Source organism: Hippoglossus hippoglossus, chromosome 22 (genome assembly GCF_009819705.1).
Source record: "Hippoglossus hippoglossus isolate fHipHip1 chromosome 22, fHipHip1.pri, whole genome shotgun sequence".
Classification (NCBI taxonomy): domain Eukaryota; kingdom Metazoa; phylum Chordata; class Actinopteri; order Pleuronectiformes; family Pleuronectidae; genus Hippoglossus; species Hippoglossus hippoglossus.
The window spans coordinates 177,762-202,074 of NC_047172.1; the positions used below are offsets into that span (position 1 = coordinate 177,762).

A 24,313-nucleotide genomic window follows, 5' to 3' on the forward strand; every position below is an offset into this window, starting at 1 on the left:
TGAGAGTCTGTGTCTGTCTCACACCTGAGAGTCTGTCTCTGTCTCACACCTGAGAGTCTGTCTCTGTCTCACACCTGAGAGTCTGTGTCTGTCTCACACCTGAGAGTCTGTATCTGTCTCACACCTGAGAGTCTGTATCTGTCTCACACCTGAGAGACTGTGTCTGTGTCTCACACCTGAGAGTCTGTCTCTGTCTCACACCTGAGAGTCTGTGTCTGTCTCACACCTGAGAGTCTGTATCTGTCTCACACCTGAGAGTCTGTATCTGTCTCACACCTGAGAGACTGTGTCTGTGTCTCACACCTGAGAGTCTGTCTCTGTCTCACACCTGAGAGTCTGTGTCTGTCTCACACCTGAGAGTCTGTATCTGTCTCACACCTGAGAGTCTGTATCTGTCTCACACCTGAGAGTCTGTCTCTGTCTCACACCTGAGAGTCTGTCTCACACCTGAGAGACTGTGTCTGTGTCTCACACCTGAGAGTCTGTATCTGTCTCACACCTGAGAGACTGTGTCTGTCTCACACCTGAGAGACTGTGTCTGTGTCTCACACCTGAGAGTCTGTATCTGTCTCACACCTGAGAGTTTGTCTCTGTCTCACACCTGAGAGTCTGTATCTGTCTCACACCTGAGAGTCTGTCTCTGTCTCACACCTGAGAGTCTGTATCTGTCTCACACCTGAGAGTCTGTCTCTGTCTCACACCTGAGAGTCTGTGTCTGTCGCACACCTGAGAGTCTGTGTCTGTCTCACACCTGAGAGACTGTATCTGTCTCACACCTGAGTCTGTGTCTGTCTCACACCTGAGAGTCTGTATCTGTCTCACACCTGAGAGTCTGTCTCTGTCTCACACCTGAGAGTCTGTGTCTGTCTCACACCTGAGAGTCTGTATCTGTCTCACACCTGAGAGTCTGTCTCTGTCTCACACCTGAGAGTCTGTGTCTGTCTCACACCTGAGAGACTGTGTCTGTGTCTCACACCTGAGAGTCTGTATCTGTCTCACACCTGAGAGTTTGTCTCTGTCTCACACCTGAGAGTCTGTATCTGTCTCACACCTGAGAGTCTGTCTCTGTCTCACACCTGAGAGTCTGTGTCTGTCTCACACCTGAGAGTCTGTATCTGTCTCACACCTGAGACTGTGTCTGTGTCTCACACCTGAGAGTCTGTGTCTGTCTCACACCTGAGACTGTGTCTCACACCTGAGAGTCTGTGTCTCTGTCTCACACCGGAGAGTCTGTGTCTGTCTCACACCTGAGAGTCTGTGTCTCTGTCTCACACCGGAGAGTCTGTGTCTCTGTCTCACACCTGAGAGTCTGTGTCTGTCTCACACCTGAGAGTCTGTGTCTGTCTCACACCTGAGAGACTGTGTCTGTGTCTCACACCTGAGAGACTGTGTCTGTCTCACACCTGAGAGTCTGTCTCTGTCTCACACCTGAGTCTGTGTCTGTCTCACACCTGAGAGTCTGTATCTGTCTCACACCTGAGACTGTGTCTGTGTCTCACACCTGAGAGTCTGTCTGTCTCACACCTGAGAGTCTGTGTCTGTCTCACACCTGAGAGTCTTTATCTGTCTCACACCTGAGAGTCTGTGTCTGTGTCTCACACCTGAGAGTCTGTATCTGTCTCACACCTGAGAGTCTGTGTCTGTCTCACACCTGAGAGTCTGTGTCTGTCTCACACCTGAGAGTCTGTATCTGTCTCACACCTGAGAGTCTGTATCTGTCTCACACCGGAGAGTCTGTGTCTGTCTCACACCGGAGAGTCTGTGTCTCTGTCTCACACCGGAGAGTCTGTATCTGTCTCAGACCTGAGAGTCTGTGTCTCTGTCTCACACCTGAGTCTGTCTCACACCTGAGAGTCTGTATCTGTCTCACACCTGAGAGTCTGTATCTGTCTCACACCGGAGAGTCTGTCTCTGTCTCACACCTGAGAGTCTGTATCTGTCTCACACCTGAGAGACTGTGTCTGTGTCTCACACCTGAGAGTCTGTGTCTGTCTCACACCTGAGAGACTGTGTCTGTGTCTCACACCTGAGAGTCTGTGTCTGTCTCACACCTGAGAGTCTGTGTCTGTCTCACACCGGAGAGTCTGTATCTGTCTCACACCTGAGAGTCTGTGTCTGTCTCACACCTGAGAGTCTGTCTCTGTCTCACACCTGAGAGTCTGTCTCTGTCTCACACCTGAGAGTCTGTGTCTGTCTCACACCTGAGAGTCTGTATCTGTCTCACACCTGAGAGTCTGTATCTGTCTCACACCTGAGAGACTGTGTCTGTGTCTCACACCTGAGAGTCTGTCTCTGTCTCACACCTGAGAGTCTGTGTCTGTCTCACACCTGAGAGTCTGTATCTGTCTCACACCTGAGAGTCTGTATCTGTCTCACACCTGAGAGACTGTGTCTGTGTCTCACACCTGAGAGTCTGTCTCTGTCTCACACCTGAGAGTCTGTGTCTGTCTCACACCTGAGAGTCTGTATCTGTCTCACACCTGAGAGTCTGTATCTGTCTCACACCTGAGAGTCTGTCTCTGTCTCACACCTGAGAGTCTGTCTCACACCTGAGAGACTGTGTCTGTGTCTCACACCTGAGAGTCTGTATCTGTCTCACACCTGAGAGACTGTGTCTGTCTCACACCTGAGAGACTGTGTCTGTGTCTCACACCTGAGAGTCTGTATCTGTCTCACACCTGAGAGTTTGTCTCTGTCTCACACCTGAGAGTCTGTATCTGTCTCACACCTGAGAGTCTGTCTCTGTCTCACACCTGAGAGTCTGTATCTGTCTCACACCTGAGAGTCTGTCTCTGTCTCACACCTGAGAGTCTGTGTCTGTCGCACACCTGAGAGTCTGTGTCTGTCTCACACCTGAGAGACTGTATCTGTCTCACACCTGAGTCTGTGTCTGTCTCACACCTGAGAGTCTGTATCTGTCTCACACCTGAGAGTCTGTCTCTGTCTCACACCTGAGAGTCTGTGTCTGTCTCACACCTGAGAGTCTGTATCTGTCTCACACCTGAGAGTCTGTATCTGTCTCACACCTGAGAGTCTGTGTCTGTCTCACACCTGAGAGACTGTGTCTGTGTCTCACACCTGAGAGTCTGTATCTGTCTCACACCTGAGAGTTTGTCTCTGTCTCACACCTGAGAGTCTGTATCTGTCTCACACCTGAGAGTCTGTCTCTGTCTCACACCTGAGAGTCTGTGTCTGTCTCACACCTGAGAGTCTGTATCTGTCTCACACCTGAGACTGTGTCTGTGTCTCACACCTGAGAGTCTGTGTCTGTCTCACACCTGAGACTGTGTCTCACACCTGAGAGTCTGTGTCTCTGTCTCACACCGGAGAGTCTGTGTCTGTCTCACACCTGAGAGTCTGTGTCTCTGTCTCACACCGGAGAGTCTGTGTCTCTGTCTCACACCTGAGAGTCTGTGTCTGTCTCACACCTGAGAGTCTGTGTCTGTCTCACACCTGAGAGACTGTGTCTGTGTCTCACACCTGAGAGACTGTGTCTGTCTCACACCTGAGAGTCTGTCTCTGTCTCACACCTGAGTCTGTGTCTGTCTCACACCTGAGAGTCTGTATCTGTCTCACACCTGAGACTGTGTCTGTGTCTCACACCTGAGAGTCTGTCTGTCTCACACCTGAGAGTCTGTGTCTGTCTCACACCTGAGAGTCTTTATCTGTCTCACACCTGAGAGTCTGTGTCTGTGTCTCACACCTGAGAGTCTGTATCTGTCTCACACCTGAGAGTCTGTGTCTGTCTCACACCTGAGAGTCTGTGTCTGTCTCACACCTGAGAGTCTGTATCTGTCTCACACCTGAGAGTCTGTATCTGTCTCACACCTGAGAGTCTGTGTCTGTCTCACACCGGAGAGTCTGTGTCTCTGTCTCACACCGGAGAGTCTGTATCTGTCTCAGACCTGAGAGTCTGTGTCTCTGTCTCACACCTGAGTCTGTCTCACACCTGAGAGTCTGTATCTGTCTCACACCTGAGAGTCTGTATCTGTCTCAAACCTGAGAGTCTGTATGTCTCACACCTGAGAGTCTGTGTCTGTGTCTCACACCTGAGAGTCTGTGTCTGTGTCTCACACCTGAGAGTCTGTATCTGTCTCACACCTGAGAGTCTGTGTCTCTGTCTCACACCTGAGAGTCTGTATCTGTCTCACACCTGAGAGACTGTGTCTGTGTCTCACACCTGAGAGTCTGTATCTGTCTCACACCTGAGACTGTGTCTGTGTCTCACACCTGAGAGTCTGTGTCTGTCTCACACCTGAGAGTCTGTATCTGTCTCACACCTGAGAGTCTGTGTCTGTCTCACACCTGAGAGTCTGTGTCTCTGTCTCACACCTGAGTCTGTATCTGTCTCACACCTGAGTCTGTGTCTTTCTCTCACAACTGAGAGTCTGTGTCTCACACTTGAGTGTCTGTGTCTGTCTCTCACACCTGATAGTCTGTCTGTGTCTCACACCTGAGAGTCTGTGTCTGTCTCTCACACCTGAGAGTCTGTCTGTGTCTCACACCTGAGTCTGTGTCTTTCTCTCACACCTGAGAGTCTGTCTGTGTCTCACACCTGAGAGTCTGTATCTGTCTCACACCTGAGAGACTGTGTCTGTCTCACACCTGAGAGACTGTGTCTGTGTCTCACACCTGAGAGTCTGTATCTGTCTCACACCTGAGAGTTTGTCTCTGTCTCACACCTGAGAGTCTGTATCTGTCTCACACCTGAGAGTCTGTCTCTGTCTCACACCTGAGAGTCTGTATCTGTCTCACACCTGAGAGTCTGTCTCTGTCTCACACCTGAGAGTCTGTGTCTGTCGCACACCTGAGAGTCTGTGTCTGTCTCACACCTGAGAGACTGTATCTGTCTCACACCTGAGTCTGTGTCTGTCTCACACCTGAGAGTCTGTATCTGTCTCACACCTGAGAGTCTGTCTCTGTCTCACACCTGAGAGTCTGTGTCTGTCTCACACCTGAGAGTCTGTATCTGTCTCACACCTGAGAGTCTGTCTCTGTCTCACACCTGAGAGTCTGTGTCTGTCTCACACCTGAGAGACTGTGTCTGTGTCTCACACCTGAGAGTCTGTATCTGTCTCACACCTGAGAGTTTGTCTCTGTCTCACACCTGAGAGTCTGTATCTGTCTCACACCTGAGAGTCTGTCTCTGTCTCACACCTGAGAGTCTGTGTCTGTCTCACACCTGAGAGTCTGTATCTGTCTCACACCTGAGACTGTGTCTGTGTCTCACACCTGAGAGTCTGTGTCTGTCTCACACCTGAGACTGTGTCTCACACCTGAGAGTCTGTGTCTCTGTCTCACACCGGAGAGTCTGTGTCTGTCTCACACCTGAGAGTCTGTGTCTCTGTCTCACACCGGAGAGTCTGTGTCTCTGTCTCACACCTGAGAGTCTGTGTCTGTCTCACACCTGAGAGTCTGTGTCTGTCTCACACCTGAGAGACTGTGTCTGTGTCTCACACCTGAGAGACTGTGTCTGTCTCACACCTGAGAGTCTGTCTCTGTCTCACACCTGAGTCTGTGTCTGTCTCACACCTGAGAGTCTGTATCTGTCTCACACCTGAGACTGTGTCTGTGTCTCACACCTGAGAGTCTGTCTGTCTCACACCTGAGAGTCTGTGTCTGTCTCACACCTGAGAGTCTTTATCTGTCTCACACCTGAGAGTCTGTGTCTGTGTCTCACACCTGAGAGTCTGTATCTGTCTCACACCTGAGAGTCTGTCTCTGTCTCACACCTGAGAGTCTGTGTCTGTCTCACACCTGAGAGTCTGTATCTGTCTCACACCTGAGAGTCTGTATCTGTCTCACACCGGAGAGTCTGTGTCTGTCTCACACCGGAGAGTCTGTGTCTCTGTCTCACACCGGAGAGTCTGTATCTGTCTCAGACCTGAGAGTCTGTGTCTCTGTCTCACACCTGAGTCTGTCTCACACCTGAGAGTCTGTATCTGTCTCACACCTGAGAGTCTGTATCTGTCTCAAACCTGAGAGTCTGTATGTCTCACACCTGAGAGTCTGTGTCTGTGTCTCACACCTGAGAGTCTGTGTCTGTGTCTCACACCTGAGAGTCTGTATCTGTCTCACACCTGAGAGTCTGTGTCTCTGTCTCACACCTGAGAGTCTGTATCTGTCTCACACCTGAGAGACTGTGTCTGTGTCTCACACCTGAGAGTCTGTATCTGTCTCACACCTGAGACTGTGTCTGTGTCTCACACCTGAGAGTCTGTGTCTGTCTCACACCTGAGAGTCTGTATCTGTCTCACACCTGAGAGTCTGTGTCTGTCTCACACCTGAGAGTCTGTGTCTCTGTCTCACACCTGAGTCTGTATCTGTCTCACACCTGAGTCTGTGTCTTTCTCTCACAACTGAGAGTCTGTGTCTCACACTTGAGTGTCTGTGTCTGTCTCTCACACCTGATAGTCTGTCTGTGTCTCACACCTGAGAGTCTGTGTCTGTCTCTCACACCTGAGAGTCTGTCTGTGTCTCACACCTGAGTCTGTGTCTTTCTCTCACACCTGAGAGTCTGTCTGTGTCTCACACCTGAGAGTCTGTGTCTGTCTCTCACACCGGAGAGTCTGTCTGTGTCTCACACCTGAGTCTGTGTCTTTCTCTCACAACTGAGAGTCTGTGTCTCACACCTGAGTGTCTGTCTATGTCTCATATCTGGTCCTGTCCTCACTCCTCATGTTAATTCTCCATGTCATGGCTTAAATATTTAAAGACACAGAAGCTTTACAATGTTTCAATACAAATGTTTATTGTTTGACAAATATTGTCACTAACTAACGTCATCATCATCTTGTCCAATCAGGACTCACTCTGCTCTTAAAGCTTTTACAGAAACATAATACAGAATTAAATTAACGATGCTCCTCCTCTTCATTTAAAGGAGCAGCGGTTTCAGAAGAATCAGCGTTAAGGTCAAACTGCGTCGACCACAAACTGACTTTTTTTTCATGTGTAACTGCTCCTTTAAATAGTCCTTTTTCTACTTCTGGTGTTTTTCTAAAAGCACAAATCGTTGGAGAAAATCATGTCCTTTTATTTCATCCATCTCCACTTCCTGTCTCTTTAAGCCCCGCCCCTTCCACCTGTTTCCGTCAGGAGGCAGCACATTGACTTTTCTCAATTATTTTAAGGCAGCTGATTGGTCGGTGGTCACATGTTGTTGAATCCCATCATGCCTTTCATGTTTCCCGCGGCTCCCTGCTGGAACTGACGCATCATAGACTGAAGACCAGCCATTCCACCTGAAAACCAACAAACAGGAAGTCAACTCCTTTTTAGGGATCTGTCATGTCGTCCATCTTTATTTACAGTCTATAGCAGATATACATAAAGATAATCAGGTGTATCAGCCTCACCCATGTGGTGCAGGACTCGGGGGTCCATCATTTTCGCCATCTGCTGGTTGAGTTTCGCCATCTGAGACGGGTTTACGTTCTTGGACATGTCTCCTCCTGAAAATAGAGACATCTGTAACCACTGCCCCCTGCTGGAGGTTAATTAAGCTACAACATTGGTTCATTTCGGAAATCTTTAATAAGTTTACCTTTAAACAGTCCTTTGATGCCCCCCATCTTCTTCACCATCTGGGCGAACTTGGTGTACTGAGTGAGCAGCTCCTGGACGTCTCTGGTGGCCACACCGGACCCTCGGGCCACCCTCTGGATCCTGTTTGGCTGCTTACTGAACAGCTTGGCCCCATCTTTACTGTCCAGTTCTACAGGAAGCAGGAGAACCAGAGGAACCAGTAATGGACACTGGTTTCAGTAGAATGTGTTTTCACACAGACCTGATCCAGCAATCAATGTCAACACGTTCTACTGTGTGTGTACTTGTGGAGATGTCTTTGTGAGGACCGTTTTGAGCCTAGAACCTACAGAGTGACCCACTTTCAATGAGTTGCTAGAGGGTTAAGAGTTTATTGTAGGACTGGGTTTAGAATAAGGTTTAGTTTAGGCATTTAGTTTGGATGGTTAAGGTAAGGGTCTAGATAATGTATGTGTCCTCACTAGAAGATAGAAGTACAAACGTGTGTTTTACCCTGGTCATTCATGCTGTCCATGATGGTCATGAGTTTCTTCAGTCTGGACATTGATTCCTGTTCATTTCCTTTACTCATGAAGTCTGTACCAAAGCCAGGAATCATCCCCTGAAAACACAGACACACACACACTTCCTGTGAGTAACTGATTCACAAAACTTTACTTAAAGTGAGACAAACAGCAGAGTTTGTCCCTGTTTGTATGTTTTGTTATGAATAAAGTTGATATAAAAAAAGTGCAGGTTCGATGAGAACATCCTTCTTGGACCTTTGTTTTTTCCCCTCTTTATTCCAGCATGTAGTCATGTTATTTGAGAAAAGCACCTTTTGATTTCACTTCAGGTTCTGTAAAGCTTTCACTCTAAAGCCTGAGCTTAGATTTGTTCTGCTTGCACTCAGATATTTTGTTGCTTGGACAGATTTCCAGCTCAAATTCTGACAGGAAGCCGGTGTAATAATAAAGGCGAGGATGGCAGCAGTGCATGAACCCGGTTACAGAAGACTCTCAGAAAAGTAACTTCTCTTGGTTGGGGAATTTTCCTGGACTGGTTTTACAAAACAAATGTGTGCACAGAAGCAGTGTGAATGTGAGGAGAAGAGCTGAAGCTGGAGCACAGAGAAAATCTAAGCACAGGGTTTTAGTGAAATCTTTAAAAAGTCAGTAGTGACATCTGCTCTCAGAATAAAAGACCACTCGCTGGAATAAAGACAAAAAAAACCATAAGCCTCAGTCATGTGACTCGTCTTCAGGTGTCTCAGGTGCGAGTGTGTGAGAGTTCACCATGATCTGTCCAAAGGGTCCCATCTTCATGATGTTCTGAAACTGCTCATACATGTCTCTGAGGGTGAACTGACCTGAAGGTCAGAGGTCACAAGTCAGTCTTCATACCCATAATGCACTGCATGTTCTCCAGGCGAGTTTGTTTAACGTCTCACCGTGTTTGAGTTTGTCGATCAGCTCCTCGTTATCGTCTAGTTTGAGCTCGTTCACTCTGTCGATCAATCCTTCTATATCTCCCATCCCTGACAGGAAGAGGAGGAGTTACAGAAGATTTCCATGGCAACACAAAACAACAAGTTAATGACTTTAAAGCTGTTACAAACAGGAAGGATTATGTTCAGAGAATTTTTCTTGGGGGGTTAGGGTTTCTAATCTTATTTGTGTTCAGACATTTCAGCGTTTATATTTATAATATCCATATGGTGCAGTGTGATTAGACAGACTAAATGGCTGTTTCCACCTATGACCAGCAGGTGTCGCTGTCAGGAGTGAGGCCTATTACCAAGCAGTTTGCTGATGAATGGCTGCGTCTTAAATGGCTCGAAGTCGTCGATGTGTTCTCCTGTCCCGATGAAGATAATGGGACTCCTGGTGGCCGCCACACTGACAGGAAACAGCAGAAGAAGAAGAAGAACATTAACACAGGTAGAGTCTGTGGGTTTCTGTGACATCACAGAACAGGCCTTACGCGCTCAGAGCTCCTCCTCCTTTGGCGTGTCCGTCAAGTTTGGTGACGATCACTGACGCCACGTCCACTTTGTCTTTGAAGGCTTTAGCCTGAGACTCGCAGGCCTGTCCGATCGACGCATCCATCACGTACACAATGTTGTCCGGTTGCTACGGAAACAACAGGAGGAGATGAAACACACCTGAGACGCAGGCGTTCAGGTTCCATCTATTAGATACAGAACAGTGACGGTGTGTTCAGATACTCACCACAGCATTGGAAACTTGTAACATTTCCTCAAACAGCGAGTCTTCCTGTTTGTGTCGTCCACTCGTGTCCACGATGATGATCTCAAAGTTCTCATTTTTGAACTTGTCCACGCCCTCGGAGGCGATCACCACCGGGTCCATCTCTGTGTAACTGAACGCAACACACAGTTACAACAGTAGACAGCAAGGGCAACTAGACGCAATACAGTTACAGCAGGAGGTGCCGTATGAACTCCAGTGACTCACCTGCCATAGAAGGGGATTCTGGCTTTGGTGGCATTTTGTTTGAGCTGATCAAAGGCACCTGCGACAGGGGACAGGACGATGGTCAGTGCTTTGATGTCAGCTGATGTGTGAAGTGGTTTAAGTGAGCATGTGTTTCACAGTGAATGTATGTGTGACAATGAAGAGGTCAGTGGTGCGTTTACTATCTGAACATTAGAACAGGAGATAGTGTGTTCAAGTGTTCACCTGCTCTGAAGGTGTCGGCACAGATCAGACACGTCTTCCAGCCTTTCCTTTGGTAGTAATATGCCAACTGCAGCAAACATAGCAGAGAATAAGAGACAAACACCAGGGGGCGCTCTGCACCCACACAGTGTTTATTAAAGGGGGGGGGGGGAGGGGGTTCAGGTGTGTGATGTCACCTTGGAGCAGGTTGTAGTTTTCCCACTTCCCTGAAGACCAACAAACATGATGACGTTGTTCTTCCCTTTAGTCGGGGTCCAGGCCTTCACACCGGGGTCGACCAGCTGACAACACACACAACACCAGGTTAAAGATTAGTGATTCTGCAAATACATCCCTCCCTCCCTGCAAAGGACCCATCCCCACATTCATCACCACTGATCTGACTGATCTAACCCTAACCCTAACATGAACAAACTACATGTTTGACAAACACAATCAGCCGCCACACTGAGTGTGTGTGTCTGCATTGTCAGACACTGATGAATGTGACTGGTGTTAGTGACGGGCTGCTGCCAGCTCAGAGAACGTTAAGTACCAGTGTGTGGTCACCACAGCGTTCAGTGTCTCCACCAGCGTGCCGATGTTCACGAGGGTCTTCGCCCTTTGATTATATACAACACCTTGGTGCTGATTGGCTGGAACAGCGTTGTGTTGTTCAGGTCATGCAGTTCTCTGGACAAACACAGGGCTGTGTAATTACACCAGATTTCCTTTAGCGCACACACAGTCCGCTTGCTGTACAGAGCGTACAGCAAGCGGACTGTGAGTGTGAGCTGCACTGACTCCTGATCACAATTATGTATTTGACCTAAACTCATGATTTCCCCGACTCTTCCAGGTCATGTCCAGGCCCGGTGATCTGACCTTGACGAGCTCTTTGAAGACGGCATGTTGGATCATCCTCCTCTTGTTCAGACCTGAGGCCATCTCCTCCAGATCTATGGCAGACCTGTAGGGACAAAAAACACAAAAATTAGTCAATGCAGCTGAACCAGATTCAGGTCTCAGATTTGGATCCAGGATCAGGACTCACTTTACATTCTCTCTTAGCTGTTTGACCAGTTTGATGTTGACATCAGCCTCCAGCAGAGCTGCACACACCTCCTTCAACATAGCATTCAACACCTGAAACACATACATCATTAGAGTCCACAGCCTCCACCTCTGATCATGAACTATCAGCTGATCCGTGCACGAGGACGGGACACAACTGAAGAGTGCTTTGAATTCTCAGGAGGCATCTCAGACTTTAACTGTTCTCAGGACCTCAAAGGTTGAGGTTCCAGTTCAGTTACCTCTTCGTTGATGATGGTGGCATTGCTGAGGGATCTCAGCGCCGAGGTGATCTTCCTCCCTAGGTCGGCTAACACCATGATGACGTCTGAATGGATCCTGGAAAACAGGGAAAACTTAACTCACACACACAAAACAACCACACCTGTGGATGTAGAGCTGCAACTAACAACTACTTTGATAATCAATTCATTGGTCCATTATTTTTACATTAATCGAATAAAAAGACCAAAGCTGCATTTAAACCTTTCCAGTAGTTTGTTCTATATGGATTATCTACAACTTCATTATGACTAATTCGTCTCATACGTGTGTGATTGTACTATTTCATCCATTTTCATTTTAGCGTCTGTCAAGAGTTAGAAGCGTCATCAACCCCCCCCACTCACTTGTGATGAATCCCTGCTCTCACATAGGCTCCTCCTGGATTTATACAGACTTTATACCAGGGGGCCAGTCAGAGATGTTTCGCAGAAACTCCAGAGGCTCTCACTCAAACATTTGCGTTCACACACACGTCTTAGTTTAGTGCAGGTCTGAAAGCCGCTACTGTGTGTGAGTGCCACTGACCGTGTGTGTGTTTCAACAGGGTGTGTGTGGAGGGCAACCCCCCAACTGAGTGTAATCAGCGAGTCAGCAGGTCAGCTGACTGGTGAAGGATGCACGTCCTGTAATAACAATAATGACAAGTAATGAACAGTTCACCCTTCCTTTGTACAGACCCTCAAGTGCAGACACAAACCAATCAGAGGACTACAGCATATTCACAGGTGTGTCCGAGAATCTAATCTGAGATCACACGACAGTGTTGCCAGATGTACGATAATGATTGTATTAGTATGAGAATTTTGCCTTCTGTACAATCAATAATGACAAAATTCGTAAATAAAAAAATATACATCAGTCGACTCCTAGTACTGACGTTTTCGCCTCGCATTTTGCCGTCATTACCTCTTGAAAACAATAACTTAAGCGCAATGAATCATGGGATTTGCTGGGACGGGAAGGATCCACCTGACGGAGCCTCCGTGGCTCAGGGGTGGAAGGGCGGAGTCAGTCTTTAGAACAGCCTCGGAAGGGGGCGTGGCCTGGACCGAGACACACCAACAGAGAATGAGAGGCGGAGCTTTAACATTCCCACTAAAATCGACTCCGTTTATTTACGTCAACATGTTTCATGTGGTTCAAGTTGTAGGCGGAGTCTGAACGGAGTCCTATTGAATATGACGCATGTACGATCATTTTAATCGTCTGCTACGATACTTCGACATTTCCTGTCTAGCAACGCTGTCACGTGATCACCGTTTCCTGACCTTTAACAAATCAATAATCAACCAGACGAGAAGTTGATCACTAGAATAATATAATAGATCGGAATCAATAACAATTCAGGTCATTAACTGTGTTTTGTATTGGTTTCCGTCGGAAGATGTTGCATTACATTTAAAACCTTAACACATCAACATATCGATAATCACATGATCAGTTTTACGCCAACAACGTGTCGTCTGTTTGCAGCGCTACGTTAGCCATTAGCTCAGTTAGCTGTGTGTCGGATCAGTTAGCTGTGTTAGTTCAGTTAGCTGTGATAGTTCAGTTAGCTCAGTTAGCTGTGTTAGTTCAGTTAGCTGTGTTAGCTCAGTTAGCTGTGTTAGCTCAGTTAGCTGTGTTAGCTCAGTTAGCTGTGTTAGTTCAGTTAGCTGTGTTAGTTCTGTTAGCTCAGTTAGCTCAGTTAGCTGTGTTAGTTCAGTTAGCTGTGTTAGCTCAGTTAGCTGTGTTAGTTCTGTTAGCTCAGTTAGCTCAGTTAGCTGTGTTAGTTCTGTTAGCTCAGTTAGCTCAGTTAGCTGTGTTAAGGTGAATTAACGGTGAATTCTCAGATATTTACCGTCTCTCGATGACTTCTTCCAAACAGCGGTTGAAACTCGGAGTCGCGTCATCAATCTACACCGGAAACACTGGGCAGCTGCTTTTCCTTCGCCTCTAATAAACTTCCTGTTACAGCAGCACCGCCACCTGGAGGCCGTAACATCTCCGGTCGACTCCAATAATAACAATAACTAGAATATTCCTCCCTAGAAATTTAGAATGTGTGCAGCGTGCTTCCTGCCGGGGTTAGGGTTTCAGTTTGAGAGAGAGAGAGAGAGAGAGAGAGATACTGGTGGGTCACTGGCCCTCTGGAAAAAGGGGAAATCTTTCACTTTTGTAGATATCTAAGACATCAAAGATGCCTTTGATCTATGACCACTGACACTACACAGAGCTCTCACTGTTGAAGAGACACCTACACTCTAGCGAAGCCCTCGAACAATGTGCGATTGTTCAAAAACAATAAGTCCTATCTCTGAAATAATAATCCCAAGACTTTGCCGAACGCATAGATCACAGAAATGTGACCGTGGGAGCGAGTTAGAAAAGTATGAATTCAAGGCGCCTTCCAGAAATGTTCTCAAAATTAACATTAGAGTCAATGGAGAAAAAACCGGACCACCTTCCGCTGTAGACCTCATAGAGCCAAAAGTTTATGTCTGATAGATTTCATACAGACATTTCTGCAAAGCTAACACGTTTTCCTAAGAAGTATGGGGAATGATAGTATATGTGTATGCATTGCATTACTGCACACATAATTACTATACGTTACGCTACCAGTTGACTTGAACTAGACGTCAGGCCACCTCATACACACACATTCACAACACACGCAAGCATTCATCCACCTCGTCTCTGCAACAGGACCTGCAAGCAGTTCAACTCACGGTAAGAAGACAATACATATGTGCGTGTTGGAAGTCTCGTATGGCGTCTGACTGGCTTTAGTATGAAAAGGAGGAACGAAAACCAGAACAGTGATTATTTTTAACTTTCACACTGAAGTGAAGTGCACTCTAATAATAAATGAAATATTATTTCCTCATTTCAAGTAAAATAGAAGCACTCGGTCACAATCTCATAACAGGTCTGAGTCCGTACAGAGCGGCTTCTGGGTCCGGTCTGGACTATTGGTGACTTATGCTAGATGGTCGTGGGTGATTTTCTTCGCTTCAGCTTGCTCTTCAGGTAACTGCATGCCTTGACTGTGCGCAGCCAACTTCCATAAGACGTTCCGCGAGTCGACGTAATTACGTAATCGATTACGTCGATGAGTCGCCCCAGCCCTAATGTACACAGAAGGAATTACTCGCTAACCTCTACAGGGTTTCGTGACTTGTTGCTATGACGACAGCTTGGTTTTGATCACCATTTAAAGAACAAAACAGTTTCCACCACAAACTGAGTTTATTACAAAAAGTAAATGTGAGGGGTCAGAGGTCACAGGTGCACGTCTCTCCACTGAGGAACCCGATTGGACAGATTCTGTAAGTCGGCCGTCTGAGCCAGCAGCTGGGCGAGAGAGGTACTCTGATACAGAGAGAGAGAGAGAGTCGGGTCAGAACAAACTTGTGATTATTGATTATTGATCAGGTGATGTCGGATCTGAAACATAGATCAGGGTCAGACTGACCAGCTGAGACAGTCGGTCTGTGGTGGAGCTGCAGCTGTGGACCGAGTCCAGCTTCTCCTCCAGAGTCTCCATGAAGTCCAGAGACATCTTCACAACCTCCAGAACACACCTGAAACAAAACTACACAACTGAAACACAACTACACATAACTACTGTAAGGGAAATGTAACATTTTGATCACAATATAATCCTGTTCATTTCCCCTTTGATTGATTATGATTGAATCTGATACAATGTAACCATGATCATGCTGAATCCTGTACATCCATTGTTGCCTTGATGTCATCAGAAGATCCTGACCTTTGACTTAGAAACAACCCCAACCAGAGGGGGGGGAGCCAAATGTATACAGAGAGAGAACAGCTTCCCATCGGGGTGCATATTACACCATCTTGTGCACCAGGCTCTGAGCATTAAAGTGTGACACTACTGTAAGAGATTTGTCTCGTTCCTCGTTGTCAGAGTGGGATTGCAGAATTGCCACGACACTACACACCTGAAACACAACCACACACCTGAAACACAACCACACACCTGAACCACAATCTGAACCACAAGCTGAAACACGAGCCCTTCTTGATTTCCTCGTGGTTGTCGTTATTATGGTGGAGGCGTGTGCTCGTACCTGTGCAGGTGAGCGTGAACGGGCAGGTGGGTGTGACCCAGCGGTGTCGTCAGTCTCTGTCTCAGACTGTTCAGCTCCTTCAGCAGCTGCTGCAGGTGATCACTCAACATCTGCAACATCTGGAACCTGCCAGCTGAGAGGGGGTGTCAAACATGAGGTCTGATGAGTTTGACTTGTCAGGTGGAGGGTGTGACGGACATCAGGTAAGAAGCAGGACACTCACCAAGGGAACGTGTGTGTGTGACATCAGCACTCTCCTTCACTACCTGCAGAAGCTCCGCCTCCAAGTGCAGCTGCAAAGAGAGAGAAGCTGTGACTTGTTTTTACGTTTTTACATCCTGTATATAAGGAATATGTATATAAAGACCATCAGTGACTGTATATAAAGACCATCAGTGACAGTTCATGATTCAGAGGGACACACCTCATCCAGCTGTTTGACTGCTCTGATTCGCTGCTCGGCCTCTTGCAGGTGAGAGGAGAAGGCGGGGCTTCGCTTTGAGGAGACTGAGTCTATTTCCTCCTGAGGACAGGTAGAGACAGAACATGGTTCTCAATCCATTGCAAGCATTTTATCATTTGGACAAAGGCTTGTGTCCCTCAACTAAAGAGACACCGGAACATCTGGAGACACCTGGAGCGATCTGACACGTCAGAGGAACGACCTGCATTCCTACCGATTGTTTCACAGAGGCTCCACCAGGTGGATCCTTCCCGACATATCCCAGGATTCATAGCGCTTCACTGATGAACTGTACTCGACCAAACAGCTAACGTACACATGTTCAAAAAACATCAACTATTTTAATCAACCAATGAACATTTTCGTCCATAGACTAAATGCTTTGGTGGAGGAAGCAGCTGTGTAGAGAGAGTCATCTGCAGGATGTGTCCTCATCTGAGACACAGCGTCCGTCCCCTCACCTGAGACACAGTGTCTGTCCCCCCACCTGAGACACAGTGTCTGTCCCCTCACCTGAGACACAGCGTCCGTCCCCTCACCTGAGACACAGCGTCCGTCCCCTCACCTGAGACACAGCGTCCGTCCCCTCACCTGAGACACAGTGTCTGTCCCCTCACCTGAGACACAGCTCCTCTCGAGACACATCTGGACAACAGACTGGCAGCTGGAGTAACTGAGAACAGAGACAGATCCCACTGATGCATCTGAGAGACAAAGAAAAGAGACACAATTTAATACATTAAAAACAGATTCTACTGAGACAGACAGACACACACACACAGACAGACAGACACACAAATACACAGACACACACAGTTAAAGTCACAGACAGACAAACAAACACAAACACACACACACACACACACACACACCCACCCACCCACCCACACAGTTACAGTCACAGACTCACACACACACACAGTTACAGTCACAGACTCACAGACACACACAGTTACAGTCAGTCAGTCAGTCAGTCAGTCAGTCAGACACACACACACACACACACACACACACACACACAGTTACAGTCAGTCAGACAGACACACAAATACACAGACACACACAGTTAAAGTCACAGACAGACAAACAAACACAAACACACACACACACACACACACACACACACACACACACACACACACACACACACACACCCACCCACCCAGTTACAGTCACAGACTCACACACACACACAGTTACAGTCACAGACTCACAGACACACACAGTTACAGTCAGTCAGTCAGTCAGACACACACACACACACACTTTGTCAAACAAACACAAACACACACACACACACACACACTTTGTCAAACACACACACACACACACACACACACACACACACACACACACACACACACTTTGTCAAACACAAACACAAACACACACACACACACACACACACACACACACACACTTTGTCAAACACACACACACACACACACACACACACACACACACACACACTTTGTCAAACAAACACAAACACACACACACACACACACACACACACACACACACTTTGTCAAACACACACACACACACACTTTGTCTCTTACTCTTTTTCTCCTTGTTCGGATTTTTCTTCTTTTGTTCCCTCTTCTTTTTTCTGTTTCTTCTTCTTCTGTTTCCTCTTCTTCCGGTTTTTCTTCTTCTTCACCGCCCCCCTCAGGACAGGAAGGAAATTACACCTGTCCCACAAACAGGTCTGAAGGAAGTGACGTCATCTGCTAAAAGAGTAAAGCTGATGAGCTCAGTGAGTCAGGGCGTGTCCACAGTGGACCAGCGGACCAGTGGCCCAATAGATGTGCAGAGTCTGACTCTGTTAGCTTCACTTTAACTGATGTTCTGATGCAAATCGCCCAGTTTCCTCTCCGGCGGGAAGCTAGCAGGCTAACGTTAATGCTGAGTTGGTTGAATTCTGGGACTCGAACAGAACTGTGTTCGTGTGGAAGGACCCATCTGTGGAGAGAGGACGAGCTAACGCAGCTAGCCGTTAGCATAGTCACCGACTGAAATCTCGGTTATATTCGTCAGCTGATCCCGGGACTTCCACCGTCAACATCCGGTCTGGATATGATATGAGGAGCATCTCACCCTGAGGGACTCGAACACAGGTAGAAACACACCTGACGTACACATGGGGAACACCGCGCTAAAGTCTCACCTGGAAACTTCCCAGAAGACCGGAGTGTTTCAACTGACAGGAAAAGGACTGTTGGAGGTGAGAGAGAGAGAGAGAGAGAGAGAGAGAGAGAGAGAGAGAGAGAGAGAGAGAGAGAGAGAGAGAGAGAGAGAGAGAGTGTTTGACTGACCTTTATTGACATGTGATGGTTGACAGTTCCCTGACGAGCTGCAGAGACTCACCTCTAACCTGAGGACAGTCGATTTGTCCGGGAATAAGATCGAACTTCTTCCTGTTTCCATCGGAAACTTCCTGCAGCTCAAGACTCTGACGCTCAACTGCAACCGACTGAGTGAGTGACACATCCAGGCTCCGCCCACACTGTACACCTGAGTTCATCCACACTGACACACCCACATCCTCTTCCTGATTGGTCACATCTCACGACCCTAACAGTCGGTAAGATCATCATCTGTGTGTGTCCTCTCTGTCCTCAGCTACTGTTCCTAGTGAGATTGGGAAGCTGAAGAAGCTTGAGACCCTGAGTCTGAATGGGAACCGGATCCAGCAGCTGCCCCCGACTATGGGCCAGCTCAGGGCCCTGCGGTCCCTCAGCCTGGCAGGGAACCATATTTCAGAGATTCCCTCTGGACTGGCGACCCTGAGGCATCTGGACTTGCTGGACCTGTCCCGTAATCAGATCCACAACATTCCTGCAGAGGTGTCTGAGCTGCAGGCTATCGAGATCAACCTCAACCAGAACCAGGTACTGTAGAAGCTGGTCTCTCCGACTTTAGTAGAACCCATCAGAAAGGTTGGTACTACAAACAGAACCACCTGAATAGAACCTCTTTAAAAATAACCATGTGACCTCTGTGAGCCGTGAGCTGAACCTGAGGGTCACCACTCACCTGCAGGAAGGTTCTGACTTCAGCTGTTTGCCTCTTCTCCCTCCAGATCTCGATGTTGTCGCCTGAGGTGTCTCTGTGTCCTCGTCTGAAGGTTCTCCGCCTGGAGGAGAACTGTCTGGAGCTGTCCTCCATCCCTCTCTCCATCCTGACCGACTCCCAGGTGTCTCTGTTCTCTTTGGAGGGAAACCTGTTCGAGGTCAAGAATCTCAGAGACCTGGATGGATACGACAAGGTTGGACTATGGTACTCTGTGGTGGTCCCTTATGGTCTGTGGTGGTCTCTTGTAGTCTGTTGTAGTCTCCAGTAGGGGTGCAACAATTAGTCGACGTAGTCGACAAAAATCGATGACAAAAATAGTCGCCGACGAATTTAATAGTCGATGATTGGTTGGTTACGTCATAGCGCGCGTTTTTCGTGCCATGCAGCTGAACTAAACGTCCTTTTGCTGATGGAAGTAGCTGAGGAGTGAGCCATCTCGCTCCCTTCCTATCTCTGAAAGACGCGCATGTGCAATAGCGACAAAACATAGACCAATGGCGGAGTCCGTTGCAACACCATCGCATACCAGAAAGTCAAAAGTACGGGAGAACTTCACCTTTAACATAGCCCGAAAAAAACTACCTGCAATATTTGTAAGGCGGACCTGCTTTCCATGGGAGCAGGACACGAGCAGACACGTTTGACATCGTAACGTAGACGATGCAGACTCGCCTCGGTAACATAGCCTGTTCTCTAGCTTGCTATATAAACGGAGTTGTCTTGGCAACTCCCTCAATACCCGTGTGCAGGATTCTACAATCCATCACAAAAATATGGTTTGAATGTAGATTTTGTAAAACTTTTTTTTAACGAGTTTAAAAGCGTAATGTTATCCTATTGCCTGACAAACGTCTTTTTTAATCACAATTATGCATTCCGAAGAAGACTAGTTTCGTTTGTTGATGTTTTTATTGCTGATAATTTCCCTGTACTTTTGTTTACAGAAAAAATGGATACTTGATTTTTAATTTATTTTTAGTATCGGCACTTGGCCTGTTCTTGGTTCACAGGAAAAAGGGAAACTTGAATTTAAATTAAAAAAATTATATTAGCACTTTGCCTGTCCTTGGTTTTAAATGGACAAAAACTTGATTTTTCTTTGCTTTTGTATCAATAGTAGCCTAATATGCAGCAAAGTTTATTAAAAGACATTTTTGAATGAAGTATTGATCTTTATTGTCTTTATTTTCAGTCATCACATGTCGCGAACAACCTCAAGCTAAATTTAAAAGCTGTTGGCTAAATAAGAGCAATTGAGAATTTGTGTGATTCATAATCTGATTAGTTGATTAATCGTTTCAATAATCGATAGATTAATCGACTATCAGAATAGTTATTAGTTGCAGCCCTAGTCTCCAGTGATCTGTGGTGGTCCCTGATAGTTTGTGGTGGTCTCTGATGGTCTGTGGTGGTCTGTGATGGTATGTGGTGGTCTGTGATTGTCGATGGTCTGTGGTAGTTTCTGATCCTCTGTGGTAGTCTCTGATGCTCTCCGATGGTCTTTGGTTGTCTCTGAAGGTCTGTGGTGGTCCCTGATGGTCTGTGGTGGTCTGTGCTAGTCTCTGATGGTCTGTAGTAGTCTGTTGTGGTCTGTGGTGGTCTGTTGTGGACTCTGAAGGTCTGTGGTGGTACTGATGGTCTGTGGTGGTATCTGGTGGTCTGTGCTAGTCTCTGATGGTCTGTAGTAGTCTGTGCTGGTCTGTTGTGGTCTCTGATGGTATGTGGTGGTCTCTAATGGTCTGTGCTGGTCTGTTGTGGTCTCTGATAGTCTGTGGTGGTCTCTAATGGTCTGTGCTGGTCTGTTGTGGGCTTTGATGGTCTGTTGTGGTCTCTGATGGTCTGTTGTGGTCTCTGATGGTCTGTTGTGGTCTCTGATGGTCTGCGGTGGTCTGTGATGGTCTGTGGTAGCATCTGATGGTCTGTTGTGGTCTCTGATAGTCTGTGGTGGTCTCTGATGGTATGTGGTGGTCTCTAATGGTCTCTGCTGGTCTGTTGTGGTCTTTGATGGTCTGTTGTGGTCTCTGATGGTATGTGGTGGTCTCTAATGGTCTGTGCTGGTCTGTTGTGGTCTTTGATGGTCTGTTGTGGTCTCTGATGGTATGTGGTGGTCTCTAATGGTCTGTGCTGGTCTGTTGTGGTCTTTGATGGTCTGTTGTGGTCTCTAATGGTCTGCGATGGTCTGTGGTAGCATCTGATGGCCTGTTGTGGTCTCTGATGGTCTGTAGTAGTCTCAGATGGTCTTCGGTGGTCTGTGATGGTCTGTACTAGTTTCTGATCCTCTGGTAGTCTCTGATGGTCGGTGGTAGTCTGTGGTAGTTTTTGGAGGTCCCTTATGGTTTGTAGTAGTCTGTCGTGGTCTCTGATAGTCGTGGTGGTCTGTAGTAGTCTCTAATTGTCCAAAGTATTATCTGAAGGTCTGTGGTGGTCTTTGAAGGTCTGTGATGGTCTCTGTTGGTCTCTGATGGTCTGTGATGGTCTCTGTTGGTCTCTGATGGTATGTTATGGTCTGTAGTAGTCTCTGATGGTCTGTGGTGGTCTCTGATGGTCTCTCTTGTGTTTCTTCCTCAGTACATGGAGCGTTTCACAGCTACTAAGAAGAAGTTCACCTGATGACGCTTGTTGACCTTGGTGCACCACCTCGAGGCGGGGTTAGCACCCCACAGCTTCATCATCACAGCGCCCCCTGTCTGCAGGACCGCTGACCTGCTGCTGTGAGGACATTTCCCCAATCACAGGTCACATGGACAAAGAGGAGACATGGGGGGCAGCCACTAACGATCCACTCACCTGTGATCAAAGACAAATATTTAGACGTAGACCAGGAGCTGCACTTTGATCACTGATCAATAATTTGCTGATTAATTGATTAATTTTTCCAGATTAAATGTCAATAGATTCCAGCTCCTCATTGTTTCTGTATCGTCTGTGACAGTCGCTGTTCCTCTAAATCACATATTATTAAAGTTTTATCAATGGATATGTAAATTAGCCCTGCCTCTGTCTCACCCCCTCAGCTGCAGCTCCTGGTGACATAAAACAACTGGAAAGACTTTAAAATGAACTCACTAAAGAAACTAATCATGTATGATTGTCTATAACTTAAAAAAAAACTTACTATGAACCACATTTTTTAAATATTATAAATACTAAACACAAGCCTCATCAAATTTTATATATCTTCATAAGCTCCACCCCCCTGTGATGTGGCAGACACTTCCTGTATTTAAATCCACTGCTTCCTGTACGAGCCGTCGACAAATAATAAACCAAGTGTGTGTCAGTGTGTAAACCTGGTATTAACGTGTATTAACGTGTATTAACGTGTATTAACGTGTATTAACGTGTAACCTGAGATCTGCCACGTGGAGCTTCTGAAACACGTATCACCCTCTGTGAACAGGTGTTTTCCTTCACTGCTGAGGAGCTGTCACACCGCCAGGTGGCGACACAGTGCAGTGAATCAGCATGAACCCTGAAGGTGTGAGCTCCTCACGTTGGGCCTCATTCACGAACATGCGCGGAAATGTTCGTACTCTCCGCAGAAAATAAATGCGTGCGCAAAATCGCCATCGGATTCATGACACGTGCGCACCAGCCGATTTTGTTCTCACCACCTTGCGTATGTTTGTGAATCAGAATCATTCTAAATTGACAGGCGCGTATCTGCTCTCTGCAATTAGCATACTGCCACGCCTCTATTTGTCCATATAAGGACATGCGTTTGTCATGAAGAGGCGGTGCTGAACAGTTGAAGTTATAAGAGACGCCCCCTAAAGGTCAAAAACACAAGACTCTCACAACAGCAGAGATTGAAGGCGTCGGAGGTGGAAGACACAAAACACACTTCTCTGTAGTGTGTCCTCCGGAGTGACGACGTTTCATAAAAAGAAGCCTGGTCTGTGTCCTGCACAGAGCGGAGCTGTGGACATGTCTCTGAGATGCATCTGGACGTGGACTCTGCTGAATAATTATAACACCGCTGCTCCAGGATCAGGATCAGACACGTGAAGGTCCGGTCTGTGCCAGAGTCTGTTTCCTCCTCTGACCTGGATCACAAGTTATCAGGACACGTACAGGACTGATGTCCACTTTGTGTTTGTTTGATTCTCCAGAGTTTATGAGACACATGTTAAACCTGCTCCACAACACGAGACGTGACGCGCACACTCAGGACATCAGGGTTAAAGTGAGAGGAACGATCCGGAGGCACGACCCGACATCATCGATTAATAACTAGATAGGGACAGAGACGAACACACACACACACACACACACACTCTGCAGTAAACAGAAGAGTTCCTACCGCAGACTTAACGCGGTTTGAACTTCCTTGTTGCAGAAGGAGCGACGCCTCGTTTTCCAGAAACATTCATATGAATTCAGCAGGTTTTTATAGCGATGAGGATAAAAGGGCGTACATATTATAGTTTTTTTTAATACATTTGGTCAATGCGTTAGTAAATTAATTGTTGCGGTCTATCTACTAATTTTATTTAAATAAATGGAGTTTGAATATATTATTCATTTAGTTAAAAAGGTGTTTACATTTTCCAGGACAGCCTTCATCATTTGTGCGTACGCATGGTCTGAGTACGAACTAATGTAGGTACGATCATATTGATGAATCCCAGATTCGTGCGTCAAACGTGCGTACTCAGGGTTTAAGCACAGATTTGTGTGTGCACACTGTTAGTAAATGAGGCCAATTGTTACACACACACTGTGTCTGTTACACACACACACACACACACACATAACGTGTCATTTGACGGGCTTCAGTATCAGTATCTTGCCCAAGGACACCTCGGCATGCAGATGGGGAGGACTGAGGATCGAACCTCCGACCTTCTGGTTGGACAACCCCTCAGACACTGCCACCACACACACACTGTTACACACACACGCCCAGTTACACACGCACACACTTACACACACAAACAAACCTACACACACAGACACACACTTCACATGTTTCTAAACCAAAGAACATATACATATAGAACATATAGAGAACAAATACATGTAGAGCACGTACAACACAAATAAAAACAAAGACGACAGACAGGATGAATGTAAAAAGTCTAGAGTGAATGTAGTTTTATTTTTAAGGAGACACGGCGCTG

At 47.0% G+C, this 24,313-nt stretch overlaps 3 protein-coding genes across 7 annotated transcripts; 1 reads left to right on the forward strand and 2 right to left on the reverse strand.

The window, feature by feature from the left end:
* Window positions 1–6,983: 6,983 nt before the first annotated feature.
* Window positions 6,984–13,560, reverse strand: srp54 (signal recognition particle 54). Of its 2 annotated transcripts, none has more exons than XM_034576220.1 (17): window positions 13,408–13,560; window positions 12,098–12,190; window positions 11,525–11,622; window positions 11,263–11,354; window positions 11,094–11,178; window positions 10,406–10,510; window positions 10,230–10,296; window positions 10,005–10,062; window positions 9,759–9,909; window positions 9,511–9,659; window positions 9,325–9,425; window positions 8,978–9,064; window positions 8,823–8,896; window positions 8,041–8,149; window positions 7,547–7,717; window positions 7,359–7,454; window positions 6,984–7,244 (listed from the first exon to the last, which is right to left on the reverse strand). In XM_034576220.1, exons 3-17 carry the CDS (start codon window positions 11,600–11,602, stop codon window positions 7,153–7,155), a joined length of 1,515 nt encoding a protein of 504 aa, XP_034432111.1. In that variant the 5' UTR covers window positions 11,603–11,622; window positions 12,098–12,190; window positions 13,408–13,560; the 3' UTR covers window positions 6,984–7,152. The 2 variants fall into 2 exon arrangements, with proteins under 2 accessions (XP_034432111.1, XP_034432110.1); XM_034576219.1 differs by having other exon boundaries at window positions 11,525–11,621; window positions 12,093–12,190.
* Window positions 13,561–14,779: 1,219 nt separating this feature from the next.
* haus2 (HAUS augmin like complex subunit 2) lies at window positions 14,780–17,845 on the reverse strand. 2 transcript variants are annotated; one of them, XM_034576240.1, is made up of 7 exons: window positions 17,675–17,845; window positions 16,730–16,816; window positions 16,074–16,172; window positions 15,873–15,942; window positions 15,650–15,782; window positions 15,025–15,133; window positions 14,780–14,921 (listed from the first exon to the last, which is right to left on the reverse strand). In XM_034576240.1, exons 2-7 carry the CDS (start codon window positions 16,814–16,816, stop codon window positions 14,832–14,834), a joined length of 588 nt encoding a protein of 195 aa, XP_034432131.1. In that variant the 5' UTR covers window positions 17,675–17,845; the 3' UTR covers window positions 14,780–14,831. The 2 variants fall into 2 exon arrangements, with proteins under 2 accessions (XP_034432131.1, XP_034432130.1); XM_034576239.1 differs by having other exon boundaries at window positions 17,663–17,845.
* A 1-nt stretch (window position 17,846) lies between these two features.
* On the forward strand, window positions 17,847–22,483 carry lrrc57 (leucine rich repeat containing 57). 3 transcript variants are annotated; one of them, XM_034576233.1, is made up of 5 exons: window positions 17,847–18,339; window positions 18,457–18,592; window positions 18,738–19,006; window positions 19,198–19,441; window positions 21,497–21,597. In XM_034576233.1, exons 1-5 carry the CDS (start codon window positions 18,256–18,258, stop codon window positions 21,580–21,582), a joined length of 819 nt encoding a protein of 272 aa, XP_034432124.1. In that variant the 5' UTR covers window positions 17,847–18,255; the 3' UTR covers window positions 21,583–21,597. The 3 variants fall into 3 exon arrangements, with proteins under 3 accessions (XP_034432124.1, XP_034432125.1, XP_034432127.1); XM_034576234.1 differs by lacking the exon at window positions 21,497–21,597 and adding an exon at window positions 21,709–22,483 and having other exon boundaries at window positions 17,849–18,339; window positions 19,198–19,411; XM_034576236.1 differs by lacking the exon at window positions 21,497–21,597 and adding an exon at window positions 21,759–22,483 and having other exon boundaries at window positions 17,855–18,339; window positions 19,198–19,383.
* The last annotated feature ends 1,830 nt before the right edge of the window (window positions 22,484–24,313 follow it).

Coding starts and splice junctions, on each gene's coding strand:
- haus2 (XM_034576240.1), bottom strand. CDS start 16,816: ATGCATCAGTGGGATCTGTCTCTGTTCTCAGTTACTCCAGCTGCCAGT. Junction 16,173..16,729: donor CGAGAGGAGCTGTGTCTCAG/GTGAGGGGACAG, acceptor ACCTGTCCTCAG/GAGGAAATAGACTCAGTCTC. Junction 14,922..15,024: donor CAGACCGACTGTCTCAGCTG/GTCAGTCTGACC, acceptor TCTCTGTATCAG/AGTACCTCTCTCGCCCAGCT.
- lrrc57 (XM_034576233.1), top strand. CDS start 18,256: ATGGGGAACACCGCGCTAAAGTCTCACCTGGAAACTTCCCAGAAGACC. Junction 18,340..18,456: donor CAGGAAAAGGACTGTTGGAG/GTGAGAGAGAGA, acceptor GATGGTTGACAG/TTCCCTGACGAGCTGCAGAG. Junction 19,442..21,496: donor GTGGTGGTCTCTTGTAGTCT/GTTGTAGTCTCC, acceptor GGTCGGTGGTAG/TCTGTGGTAGTTTTTGGAGG.
- srp54 (XM_034576220.1), bottom strand. CDS start 11,602: ATGGTGTTAGCCGACCTAGGGAGGAAGATCACCTCGGCGCTGAGATCC. Junction 11,179..11,262: donor CAGCTAAGAGAGAATGTAAA/GTGAGTCCTGAT, acceptor TTGTCCCTACAG/GTCTGCCATAGATCTGGAGG. Junction 10,511..11,093: donor TCTTCAAAGAGCTCGTCAAG/GTCAGATCACCG, acceptor GTGTGTTGTCAG/CTGGTCGACCCCGGTGTGAA.